The sequence below is a fragment of the Microcebus murinus genome, chromosome 21 (genome assembly GCF_040939455.1).
Source record: "Microcebus murinus isolate Inina chromosome 21, M.murinus_Inina_mat1.0, whole genome shotgun sequence".
In the NCBI taxonomy this organism is placed as follows: Eukaryota; Metazoa; Chordata; class Mammalia; order Primates; family Cheirogaleidae; genus Microcebus; species Microcebus murinus.
The window spans coordinates 13,796,349-13,810,481 of NC_134124.1; the positions used below are offsets into that span (position 1 = coordinate 13,796,349).

Sequence of the window (14,133 nt, forward strand, 5' to 3'; positions counted from 1 at the left end):
ATCTAAAGTGTTAAGAGTTATATGGAAAGAGCTATGTAATTTTCACCTAAAATAAACTATTAATATAGTGATTTACAGAAATAGGTAGAACTGGGGAACAGAGAATCATTTTAAGGAAAGGAGGATAATTTTGGTCTCAAACCATTAGGGCCATCTCAGCCCACAGTGTTCCAAGGCCAAAAGTGGGTTGTAATCTGAGAACTTCCTTGCCCAGAGTGGTTCAACTCAGGGCAGTTTTTCCCAACACTACCCTTCCCAAAAGCCTCTGCACCATCTGCGTAATGACCCAGGCCCTTTGAGAGGGAAGTGGGGGTTAAAGCCATTCAATTTTCCACTCCAGGTGAGATGCCCAGTGTAGAAGAAAATAAAAATACAGAAAAAAAGGGAGGAGGTTAATGTCACATTCTGTGTCACCAAGGACTGGGCAGGGCTTGTGGGTTAAGGAGGGATTTGGAAAGAAAAGCTCATCTTCTCAGGGGTCATCCTTTCCCCTCCAAGCCAGGTGCACTCTGTTCCACTGCACTCCCAGCCTTGTGTCTAGACTACTCATTTGATAACAGTTCTTGCATCTTGTGGCATTTTTTTATGTTGTTCTTCATGGGCCTGCCTCCTTTTGCCTTGGAAGCTCAGCAGAGCCCTTTATTCGCACTTCCCTAAGTCCCCCAGGCCACCTTACAATGCTGAGCACATTGCACCTATGTGTATATGTATGGGGGGGAGTGAAATATCTGATGATCAAAACGTAGAAAGAAGCAGAGAACAGAAGAACGTAGGAAAATAGAACCTAAATCATGTACTCACTGAGAGGACGAACACACACACACACACACACACACACACACACACACACACACACTCGTTTTCTCACCCTAAGCTCCTAGCCTGCATAACAACACATCCTTGCTCTTGGGAATGTCTTAGCCTTTTCTCAAGATGCCATTGTTATAGTAATGGTTTGGTCTCTGGAGTAAAAACAATAGGGGTTAAAAATCCCCGATCTCATTATTGACTAGCCATGTGACCTTACGTAAGTAAGTTACACTTTCCTAACCTCAGTTTCTTCCTCTGCAAAACGGGCAGTTAGGTGAAGAGTATAGAGTTTGGATAGATCTACAGCTTCCTAACTCTGTGACCTTGGGCTACTTATGCTGAGCCTACCTTTCTCCACCTGCAAGTGGAGATAGGAATGACAATCCCTATCTCACGGGGGGGGGGGGGGGGGGAAGCTGTCAGGAGTAAGACTGCGTATGTAAAGTGCCTGAAGCACAGCAGTGTCCCTACATCCAGTATTTATGCTCAAGGTTCCAGGCCCCAAGCAAGGGAAAGTGACTCAAATTGAGTGGATGGTGCTGGAAGGATAGGCAGGGAGAAGCTAGGGGAGGAGGGAAGAGGGTATGTTTGGGCTCACCTTTGTCCTTGATGAGGTTCTGCACTTCCTGCTTGATGCTGTCGTTCCAGTGGGTGACGTCCACATGCAAGGCATAGTCACAGCAGCTCTTCCCATCGGCCCACTCTCGCCACTTCTCATAGGCCTCAGTCAGGCTGGACTCGGGCTCGGGCACCACGTGGTCAACTGCACGGCAGAGGCTCCAGGTGGGTGACTCAGACACAGCCTTTGCTCCCCTCTACTCAGGCCCGCTCCTGCTTGCTTAGCTGTGACTACACAATCTTTATTTCCTAAGCATGGAATTAACCTGGTAGTTTCGAGGATGCTGATAATTTAAATGTCAGTTAGCTATGTGATTTGGGACAAATTACTAGCTCCTCTAAACCTCAGTTTTCTCTCCTTAAAATGGGTGCCAAGTGGACTGGGGACAGGGTATAATAGTGCCTTCCTCCAGAATTTGCTGTAAGATTAAATGGGAAAAACGTGCCAGGCGCGGTGGTTCACGCCTGTAATCCTAGCACTTTAGGAGGCTGGGGCGGGAGGATCGGCTGAGCCCAGGAGTTCGAGACTAGCCTGAGCAAGAGGAGACCCAGTGTGTACGAAAAATAGAAAAATTAGCTGGGTGTGGTGGTGTGTGCCTATAGTCCCAGCTACTTGGGAGGCTGAGGCAGGAGGGTCACTTGAGCCCAGGAGTTTGAGGCTACAATGAGCTGTGATCACCCCACTGTACTTTAGCCCCGGGTGACGAAAATAAAGAAATAAATACATACGTACATAAAAATGGGCAAATGCATGGAAAGTGCTTCGCCTGATGCCTGGTTTATAGCATGTGCTCAATAAAGGTTAGCTATCAATGAGTGGCTGCTATGGGCTATTATTACTAGTGCTAGGGGTGGTCACTGCTGGTGATAAAAGTCAGGCTCTCTTCCAAGGGTGGATGGAGGGGGTGTTAAAATTATATCAGGTGCAAGACATGCAGGGCCTCTGCTCATTGCCACAGGAAAGACCTGGCATCAGATAAGGGAATCTGACTCTCGGGCTCACAGGTCTTCTTTCCATGAAACTTTTTGTTAAGAATCTGGTTTCCTTGAGGCCCAAACTTGTTCTTTCACCTACAACCCTGGATGATATTTTAAAAAATAATAGCATCTATAGTTGGTGAGGATCAGGCAAAAGTTACACGTTCATAGTTCCTCTGGGCAGCTGACGCAAAGTGTGAATTGGTACAACTTTCCTGAGAACAATTTTGAAACAAAGGTCAAAAACCTAGACATTTTTCATACCTTAACCCAGGAATTAGTCCCATGCCTGAGAATTTTTCCTATGGAAATAAATGAGGCTGTCCACAAAATTTTAGTTCTGAGAATGTTTGCCACTGCAAACATTATTTATATATACTTACACGTGAAAAACTGGAAACAAGTGAAATCTTTAACAATAGGGAAGTTTGGTTAAATACGTAAGTCACAATGCTTTTGTAAAATGAATGACTAGAAATTCATTTTAAATGTGTGGTAGAATAAAAATAAATGAATGGAACAATATGCATGACATCCATAACATGTTATTTAGTGAGAATGGCAGGCTAAAATACAGTTAAGTGCATACAATATACTATTATCCTATTTTTGTTAAATAAGAAAAAAAATAGGTACAGAATAGATAGCCGAAATCTAACAGTGATGTGGGATTATAAGGTTTCTATTATATCTCTAGGGTTTCTAACTTATCTACAAAGGACAGGAACACTTTTGTGGCTCTTTGCATGCTTTACTGTCTTGTCACTGGGAATTCTGACTTTCCTCCTGCTCCTTCCCTGATGTGGAAGACCAAGCATGATGTGAATCCCAAGGATACTGAACAGGTCCAACTCCTTGCCTAGGTGGCAGAAAGCCAAGCCAAGATCGCTCATTTCCGCTGCCTTCTGTCAAGGCAGCCCAAGTGCACTTATCAGAAAGCAAATGCATGGAGCTGCATTACTAATGTCTGGATCCACACCAGGGCTTTCGTGGGCAGGCAGCTGTGGGAAAGTCAGCTGGCTTCCCCTCCTTCAGCTGCAGAAAAGCTTGGTTCTGCCTGAATTGCACCTTTTATGGCCTTCCACACCCAACTAGCTGAAGCTGAACCCTGCTGCTGCTCCCGTCAAAAGGACACAGCAGACAGTGGCTAATTCAACGTCTCGGGCTGTACTGTGCTCTCCAGTGGGTGTAAACGTTGTGAAAATAAACAGTGCTCTGGCTGACCAAGTTTGGGGCCAGCACTGGGATGGGACCCAATGCATCGGGATTCCTTCGGGACAGGAAAGACTGCCCTGGAATGCTATCGGTCAGTAACCCAATGGTATGCAACTCCCTAGGTTTCTTTGGAATTGCAATAGTTACCAGAAACAAACAAATAAATAAATAATAAAAAAAAAAAACACAAGGGGAAGCACTGCCACAGTTTTGCCTAATCTTAAAGATGAATTGGTCAAAATGCGGTACAGACCAGATAGCACTAAACATCACTGAAGCCCACTAAATTCCCAAGAAGTTGAGTCTCCACTATCACTCTCTGGGATTCTCCTGAGCCCCATTCACGGTGCAGTGCTCTGCCGTGCACTCCGCCCCCTCCTCCTTCAGACCCAGGCTCGCAGTTTTGAAATAACTTTTTGTCCACTGTCCACTTTCCCCAGTGACCAGCCCAGAGATGACATTTGCAGATTGCCCACCCACTGCAAGAGCCAGCTCCTGCTGCTGCTGAGGCAGACAGGACAGGACAGGACAGCTGCTTTCATGGCCAAGAGCCTCATGAACCGCCTCTGTGCAGTCTCGGGGAGTTGCCCATTTCCTGTTTTTCTCAGCCCCATTAGGCAGAAAGTCTGCAGACTTAACTGAGCGAAGTGTACAAGTTATCATGAGGGAGCTGTGGTTAACGTATTCGCTGAACACACATGCCTGTGGGGCACAGGGGTGTGTAAAATCTGAAGACTTACTGATCATGGTGGTGCCACCTGCTAGGGCCGCCTTTGTCCCTTGGAAGAAGTCGTCCACTGTGGTCATTCCCTTGTACGGCATCTGGAAGTGAGTGTGGACATCGATGCCTCCAGGAATCACCATCTTCCCGTTGGCTTCGATGGTCTTCACTCCTCCAGGGACGATCAGATTGTCTCCAATTTGCCTGGAGAGACAGTGAAATAACTGGTAATTTAAAAGAGCAATTTCCATTATAAACAGAGTGCTACAAGGATTTTAAACAGTGATACTAATATTTGTCAAAGTAACTTTTCCAAGTGACTCACAAGTTTATCTATAAAAAAAAGATATATATACAGAAAACAATTTTATAGACACAGAACAATCTGATATGTCATTTGGTGGGACCCAGTGTCCTGGCTTAGTACTGTAACCCCAGCGGTTTGACAGTATCTAGAATACAGTGTGTGTTTGGTAGGTATTTTTTAAAAATAAGTGTTTTTATTATTCCTTTCATTTTGTTCTTTATCTGAGTTAAGGGTAAGGAATAACATTTGGAGAAGGATCTAAATAGTGCAAAACAATGGACTGTTAGGAGAGACTGAAGGAAGTAATGAATCATTTAAAGAACAGGTGTGGGAACTTTAGCCACCTTCTAAGCAGATTTATCTGTGCTCCTGAGAAAAGGCTTTTGTCTGGGTCATTTCCCACCTCAGTCTTCACTCCCAATTCCACCCTTCCTTGAAAATCTATCCAGCCAATCATAGCTGACAGCAGATTGACAAGGAGGAAGTCAAAGATGCAGATGCCTCCAGCACCAGCTGCTTTTATGTGGTCAGCGTCCTAGTAGAAGCTTTAAGCCAAGGAACGTGATCGTGACAACCTGTACAAGACATAGCTTCACCCAGGAGGCTTCAGAGCATCTCAGGGAGGAACAAAGGGGAGACTCAAGTGGAAATTAAACCAATGAGGACCTCAAAGGCACATCTTACAAGGAAAGTGACACATATTGCTAGTTCCTACATGATTTTACTTACAGATCATGCAGTGTTGCTTGGTTAATATGTGAAATCACATTCTTGGTTTAAACAGCTGGTCAAACCCATTCACTATGGATTCCTGGTAGACCTAGGATTCATAAGTCTATTACCATTAAACATCTCCTACCTTGGGGATATATGTACCCTAGTGCCAGTGGCAAGAGCACTTCCCCCTTTTGTTTGGCCAAGAAAGACACTTTCCTGGGGCAATGAGAGGTCCACCACTGGCCTGCCAAAATTCTGCAACCAAAATAAAGTATTCCTGACATCTCTAAGAGCCCAACTTTACCACATCACCACTGGGACTTTCCAAGGCCACAATTCAAAACACACTGTGGAAACAATGCAGCTTCTGGTCATAATTCTATTCGAGTCCAGACACTGGCCAGTTCTGCTTCTATTTTCCTCCCTCGCTGGTTTTCCTCTAAGGGAAATTGAGAACCAAGGGCATGAAGAAATCCCTGGCCTATGTGTATGTTCATGTATGTGTGTTTTCAGCCATTTCAACAACTAGCTTAATACTGAGTGTGAAACAGAAATGCCTTCCCTCTCTTTCTCCAGTGCACAGATCAATGTGATAGTCATTTGTGAAGGCTCAGCTTCCATCTCCTCTCCTTCGTCAAGCTTCTGCTGACAGCCCAGTCTAATAATTAAGAATGTGGCTGTGCTCTGGATGTGGGCTATCTGGATTCACAATCTTGGCTCTGCCAGTTACTAGCTCTATGGCCTTGGCCAAGTTACTTAACCTCACCAGGACTCAATTCTTTCATCTGTAAAATGTAATAAAGATGCCTCCTCCCTGAGGTTGTTGTGTAGATTGCATATGAATTTATGTTAAGCCAATAGAATTGTTAGGCACCAAGGAATCCAATAAATATCAGCTATCATAATTAATAACCAGTTTTCTTTCTCCTTTGAATCTCATCTCTTCTATTAATCTAATACTTGATATTGCCTCTACTTAATGTTAGGTCCTTTGCACATATATACAGGGACTGCAGTTCCCCTAAAAGACTGTAAGGTCCCCAGGGAAAGACAGCATGATGATCTGTCTGGCACAGCCTGAGTCCAATATCCTACACAACTACAACTGCATGGTACACAGGAAGTACTCCATAAATATTCACAGACAGACCAACAGCTATGTAACAGTGGGAGGAAATTATTTCTGTTCTTATGCTCTGTGTGTGTTAAGAATGTTGTTGGTGATACACTAAATTTCAGGATTGGATGAAGATCTCATTTATCCAACCTTCTCTCCTTCACCAACATACACATTTGACGGTTAAAGTCCTTCTGTAACATCCTTGGCAAGTGGCCTTCCAGTCTCTAATAGAGATGGCAAACATTGATTCATCTTGCACATTCAACTCCGGCAGTGGATGCCTAAAGCACTGTGTGATCAGTTCATGATGCCTACCATGAGCTCTGAGATGAGGAGGAAGCATTTTATACTAAATTTTCCCCATCTCTGAAAATCGCTAAGTAAGGGGACTTGGTACCTTCAAATAGAACCATCTCTATATAATTTTTTAGTAATAGAAAAATATAAAATCAATTGTGGCTTATATTTCAAAGAAATTATTGGTTTATATTGTTTGGCTTGCATATTATTTCCATTTCTCTTACTTCTAATGTGAAAAAGTAATAATGTAAATTGGCAAGGCAACTATGAACAAATGTGTTCATTCTTATATTCATTCATTCATTCATTCTCGCTCATTTTTTCAATGTCTTTGACTAATAGGTTGACCTGTAGCAATTTATTTACGCTCTCTGTGCCTCTTTCTCCTCATCTGAGAAAAGACAGTCATAATAGTATGATACTTAATTAATAGCATTGCTGGCTGGTTGAATGAGATAAAACGTGTAAAATATTTAACACAGTGCCTGGCACATACTACACAATGAAAGGTAGCTCTTGTCAAATCTTTACGTGCTAAGTATCGGACTGGGTTTAGCTGTTGGGGATAGGGAGATGGACAAGATATGATCTTTGCTCTCGAGGGGGCCTAAGAGTGTCAGAATTGCTATGACTGAGAGGAGCTCAGGGTGTTTTGAGAGCACGCGGAAGAAGAAGCTAGCCTAGATTTGACACCTGGTAAAGAACAATCTGCCTGCAAAAAATTCGATCTATGCCAAGTTTTCAAAAGATAAGTAAAAGAGCGCCTATAAACCCAAAACTTTAACTAGCCAATGAAGTTCAATATAAAAATAAAACTGTATTACAGAACACGTTCTTACATTTAGGAAAAAATAAGAATAAAAAATAAAAAGAAAGTAATTATTTTAAATTAATTAAAAAAAAATAAAAATAAAACTGAATAAGGCCAGAGGTGGCTAATAAGATGAGTTGGATACACAAGTCCCACACAACAACTTAGCAGTGTGGTGGTGTACTTTGCTTTATGTGGTGTAAGACTGTGTAAATCACATCCTGTGTGTAAGGAACCTACACATAGAAGTTATCTGGTTGTGTTGCTTATAGACATTCAATAGCAAAACATTTTGTAAAGTAATTATACATCCCTAATAAATCTATTTGGCAATTTTTTCTGAAATGCATGTCCTATCTGTGCCCTGCCCATCTAAGTCCTACCCTTATGTCAAGGTTCAGTTTTAATACCCTATCCACCCCCAAACCTTACCTCTAAGTAGATTTCTCCTTTCTGTATACTTCTAAATCACTTATCCTGATTTTTAACTCCTTTGATATCTATTACACAAGACCTAACATATTTAGGGTGTTGTAATTTGTGCACATTTTTCAGTATCCTTAAGGACAGTGGCCACATTTCCACTTTTCCATGACCCACAGAGTACCTATCTAGGCAGCTTACACAAAGAGGCCCCCAGTATCATTGTATTGATTGAATTCAGATTTTCCACTTCAGTCATGAAATCCGAGCTTCTTTCTGGGCTGCTAATGAAGAAAGGAAGTACAAAAAGATAAAGAGAAGGGTTCTATATACATACTTTATTAAGCCATCTTCCATGTAAATATCGGCATAAAAGGATTGATCATCGTTGACGATTCTGCCTCCCTTGATAAGGAGACGGTCACTCTGGAAAAGAAGGAAAACATGAGTCATTTTCACAGCTGGGATTTCAGAGAAGAGTGATCTGCTAAGGTTTCCCAATTCATTCTTTTACACCTCTAGGAGAAACACATTTACTAAAGACATCTGTCTGCTCAAGCACTCAACATTTGAACTAGGTGTACTTATTTGGGGATTCAGTCTTTCTTGTTTACCCCTAATTCAAATTATTATGGAGTTTGCTTACACTTGCACAGAGCTACTCAAGTAAGTGAGATACTCTTTATATTATCTTTTTTGGTTCAGTAGGCACTAAATACTTAAAATGGGATGACATATACTTCAGTGCCTAGCACACTGGTGCTCTGTTGACACTCATTGGTGATTCTTAAACATAGAGTTTAGGATTAGGTGTACAATTAAACAGGCTTTTAAAAATGTTTATAATGACATGAGAACATGCTCAGATCACGTTATGTGTAAGATCCAGGATATTTACATAGGTATGCACAAATGTACACAAAGTTATGAAATATAAAAGAAAAGCACTAGATGGAAAAAAATCCCCACAGTATCTATAATATTTCACTCATGGTGGAGAAATTATGCAGGATTTACATTTGCTTCATTATACTCAGTATTTCTCACATTTTATGAGTGTATTTCTTTATTGTTTTTGTTATGGGCAAAATAAGGTCTTTTTAAAAGTTATATAACTGAGATGAAATGTGGGAAGTGATCCAATTGGAAACAATGCAAACATACTCCAAAGTTATTAACAAAATAAACATATTTTACATATAAGTCAGGAGAGGGATAGATCAGTGTCAGCGACAGAGATCACAGATTTCATTAAATGAATGGAGCTTAGACTGAAGTAGATGGGATGGATACAGCTTTGTTAGGTTCACAGGAGCCTGGCTGAGTGGAGCTACAGCATGAATAAATGGTAGGCTGGATTTTGTGATGAGTTCAACTTAAGAGACTTCAATTTCATCCATTTATCCATGTATCCACCCATCCATTGTTTATCCATCCACCCATTCAGCAAATAATTAATATTTATTATTAGGTAGGTGGGGAGAGTATTGTTGTAAATGGATCACAATAGGTCATTTCTTTTTATGGAACTTAAAAGGGGAAGTGTGGCAATAAAGAAATAAAAGAAATCAACAAAACAAATAAAACAATGTGAAATGGCATTAAGTCTCACAGAATATAGGGGAACGGGGTTTATTTAAATAGAGGCTGGAAAAGGTCTTTTCAAGGAAGAGATGTAGCTAGGGGTTGGAGAACTCCTGCAGGCAGAATGAACAGCATGTGGAGAAGTTCTCAGGTTGGAATAAGTTTTGGTTCTTTGAAAACCAGAAAAGGATCAATGTGGGAGGAGCTCAGGGTTCAAGGAAGAAAGTGGAATGAGATGAGGCTGGGGAGGTAGGCAGGCTAATTGTGCTGAGATTGATGAGAGTCTGGGTTGGAATGAAAAGATACTGAGACACATGGAAGGCTTGTGAGCAGAGGAGTGAAGAACTGTGTAAACAAGGCAGCTCTGATTGCACTGATCAAGGGGTCAACGGCAGGAAGACTTCATATTCAGGGCTAATCACAATGATCATTCCCTTGACACTGATTCCCTGGTCCGTTTGAGAACACTAGCTTTCAAAGAAGATACAGGCTTTATGGAGAAGTGAGCCCCTCTGACAGGCTGACTCCTGGCTTCACGAATGAAAGGGACAGAAAATGAGAACAAAAGGTAGGGTCCCATGTGGGATATAGACAATTACCACTTAGCTTCTTCTGCTTCCAAGGTATTGCATAAGAATAATAATTTCATCATCACATATCATCAGGGGAAAAGATTTTTAAAAGATACAAATCAATGCGGTGTTTAGAAAAAACCTACATACGTGGCAAGGCAGATGTGCTAATGAGATCAAATACAAATGCCTGTGATATACAAGCCCCTCTTGCTCTGGTCTCTGTCAATATGACTATCGTCACTGCTATTATATATTGTCTCTGTATTTTAAGCAGTGGTAAAACAACAAAACATGCAGTTCTTGTCACATATCAGGCTCTCTGGCCACTAGGTCTTTGCAAAAAATGTTCTCTCTGTCTTCTCATATGTTCACCTGGCATCTAAATGCCATCTTCTCCTTTGTCAGGCCCCCAGGCAAAAGGTTTCTCCACCAAGATGCATCACCTGATTTTCCCCCACTACAATTTAGTTTGAACAATTACAATGTTTTACAATAGCTGATTTATTGTTCAATTATCTCCTGACTAGACCAAAGACTCCTTTAGTCCTGGAACAATGTATCTTTTGATCTTTATACCTTAGTTCCTGGAGCCCATCCTAGACAGCTGTTATAGATTGGTCAAATGAACAGGTAAAGGGTAAGACCCTGGAGGTTATATTACATCACTGTATTAATACTCTATCAGCAGGATGGAAAGGCATCTGGGTCAGAAAGTTATATGAGGGCCAGAAAATTGGAATTTTAAGGAAAAAAAGAAGGCTATTGTCATCTATTTTTTTTTTTTAACAGTACTGTAAAATTACACAAGGCAGTCCTAGGTCTGCTTCTAAGCTAGTGTGCACATTAGAGAAATACATATTCCCAGTCCCTGCTCCAGGCCACCAAATTTGTGTTTTATAAGCTCCATCGATGGCTCTTACGCAGCCATCAGCCAGCCCAGCTCCAAGTCACTGACCAGCACAAGGAGCCACTTCCCCACACACAGTTCTGCATGCCTATGAAGGCAACAGGGCATCTCCAATAGGAGCTTCAGAAATAACACTCTTGGTAACTGTAAGAGTTCCCTCTCATAGCTCAGTGCTTTTCTGATTTTTCTTATCTTCCCAGCAAAGAGCTGAACTAAACCGGTTTATGGAAATGGGCCAGTTTCTGTCTGCACTGAGACCAGTTATGAAATATGACCAGCCTAAGGACATTCAGCTCTGTACCACTGGTATGAACTATCACTTTCGTCAACAAGCATCAAATGTCAGCGAAGGGGCAAAAGCTATCTCAGGCCCTATGTACATCAGGAGATAGACAGTAAGAGCTGATCCACGTGGAATTAACACCCTTGAGATGGTGTCATTGGAAACACTTCAAATGGTAATTAAATAAACCCTTTCTGGCTCACTAATCGGGAATCTAAACAGAGCTTAAAGATGAATGAATGATAGTCCCATTGCAGGTTTCAAAGAAGGGAGTAACAACAAGACCTTTGCTCCATGTGCAGTAAGTATTAACATTCTTATTATTTGTTTTCATCATGCAAAACAGAAACATCAAATCCTAAACTCACAGAGCTCAAACAAATGCTTCCCCTAGGGGTTCCCCAGCTTGCCACCCAGGAAAAAAAACCACTTGATTAATTTTAATTCTTACCATGCATGGGGGATCCACTAAAGATGGGAACTTAGACAAACCAGCCATCAGACCCAGAAGAGTCTGACAGGCAATTCCTGGGCTTGGCACTGAGGAATGTGAGGGTTAGGGGTGACGTAACTACTGACCACTTTCAGGCCATATAAAACCAAACCTCTTTGGATACAAAAACTGTTTCTCTATGAATTCGTGGACCAGCCTCATAGATTAACACACGCTTGTCTCGAAAACCAGTAAGTTGAACAAGCCCAACATCTGCAATTAAAAGTCACCCTTGGTGATGAATACAGCTTCATGGGGCTCCTCACTTTCTGTCCCTGGCAGCCCGCATCCATTGCCTGAAGCCTGGAGGAGGTAAAGTGGTCTCGTTTGGAGCTTAGTAATCTTTCTCGTGTAATGCTGTACGTGATATTTCTAAGGCATGTGGGGGGTAATCTGGAGGGTATCTGGAACCCAAAATGAAGCTGTTCAGAGCCTGAAGTAACCAGCTGGGGACTCTGCCATAGGCCCTGCTTGGCGACCAAGAGCTGATTGTGTCACTCTCTTGCAGCCCAGTGGGGTGCCAGGCATACCAGCTGGCAAGCTTAAGTCCAGCTGGGTTCCCCCACTACTGGGAGAATCAGACCAACCACTTAGCTAGGTATGTGATCTTGAGTTAGGACTTAACCTCTCAGATCCTCAGTTTTTTCATTAGCCCAGAGTGGATAATAATACCTAGTCACCTCACAGGGTGGCTGCCAGGAATGAGAAAGAAAAAGTATGTGTGTGTGTGTGTGTGTGTGTGATCAATCTAGCACATAGCAAACAGTTAATAAATATTACATTTATCACATTATTTACAGTACAATATTATTTACAGTACTTTGAATTTCCTAAAGCCTTAAGAAGTATGTTGGAGAAAGATTTTCATTTCCATTTTATAAATAGGGAGATACATACAGAGAGGCGAATGACTTACTCCAAGTGACAGAGTTGATTAGTTCCAGCTGGAAGGAAATCCAAGTCTCCCACCTTTTGTCACTGCATTGACTTCTTCTAGACCACTGCACCAGGTGTATTTAAACCTTATGACAAATGGCTCTTTCTGACAGGGCTCTCTTCTCTGTTGGATGCTGAATCTGACTGTTCCACTGCTAAAACTGCTGACCAGTTCTCTGCGGTAGGTAACTTTAGGAACCCAATCACTTTTAAGGTACTACTTATAAAATCAGTGCATTAAACCTGCCTTTTATGGTCTGAATGTGTCAATACAGTTTACAAAGGGATCTAATTTACAATCCAGGGTAGCACGGGCCCTTAAAGTGTGATGAAAGTCTAACCGTTTTTTCCTTCAGTAGGGTATGACAATGATTAGGAAGATCAACTATAAAAAATTCAAAGTTTGTAAGAGAGAAGACAGAAGGAGACAGAGAGATAGAGAGGAATAAAGAAAAGAAGAAAACAAGGAAGTGAGAAAAGAGAGAAAGAGAAAGGGATGAAAAGAGGCAAGGTGGAAAGAAGGAAAGATGAGAAGGAAAAGGAAAGAAAGATAGGAAGAAAGAAAGATGGAAGGAAAGAAAGAGAAGGAGGGAGGGAAGGAGGGAGGGGGGCAGGGGAATGGACTTAACAACAAGGGCTGTTGTTAAGAATGACTGATTCAAACTGGAATAGGGAATGAAAGACAGAATCTTGAACTAAAGCCTATTGGAGATGTTGGTTTCCATTTTAGTTTTCTTCCCCTAGTCTTTCACTTAAAGAACGTAAATTGCCACCTCTGTCCATCTGAGGTGATGAGAATATGCCTCCCAGAGAAACCAAAACCCTCCATGGACTCCTTCCCAGTCAATAAAGTCAGCCTGAGAACAGTACTCAGGACACATCTGTTCTATACTCTGCAGACATTCCAGCAGCTCAGAATAAAAACTATAATCCTGTGAAGAGGATATAAAATGAAGAACAAATCTTCCAAAATCAAATATTTTGTTACCTGCCTTCACAAAGCACAGACTCTGACCCTCTCAGTGGGGATCCAAAGATTCTTTGAAATCCAGATGAAGGCGCAGGTGGTTATTTAAAATAAATTCCCATTTGGGTAATTAGATTTGACTTCCTAAAAACATTCTCGCTCTTAAGAAAACATAAAGATGGATAGACTGCATGGTTGAAATCTTGTTTTTCTTCCTCAAAGCAGCGCCATTTCAAAAAGAGAGAGGGAACCAGGCTTTCTAAGAGAGTCCAGTTGACTCGAGGAGGTATTCAGGCAAAGATACCCAACAGGCTCTCCTCGGTAGACCACAGTTCTCATCCAGGCTCTGTTATCAAATGTTACCTTGG

General features: G+C 41.8%; 1 protein-coding gene across 2 annotated transcripts in view; it reads right to left on the bottom strand.

Annotated features, from left to right (window-relative positions):
• The window catches only part of DPYSL3 (dihydropyrimidinase like 3), a 99,663-nt gene that overhangs the window by 22,035 nt on the left and 63,495 nt on the right, over positions 1–14,133 (bottom strand). For both annotated transcript variants that reach the window (XM_012774184.3, XM_012774185.3), the window contains exons 2-4: positions 8,358–8,446; positions 4,362–4,546; positions 1,409–1,573 (exon numbers count right to left, since the gene is read on the bottom strand). In XM_012774184.3, coding sequence (XP_012629638.1) covers positions 1,409–1,573; positions 4,362–4,546; positions 8,358–8,446 — 439 coding nt within the window. The remainder of the gene's footprint in view (positions 1–1,408; positions 1,574–4,361; positions 4,547–8,357; positions 8,447–14,133) is intronic.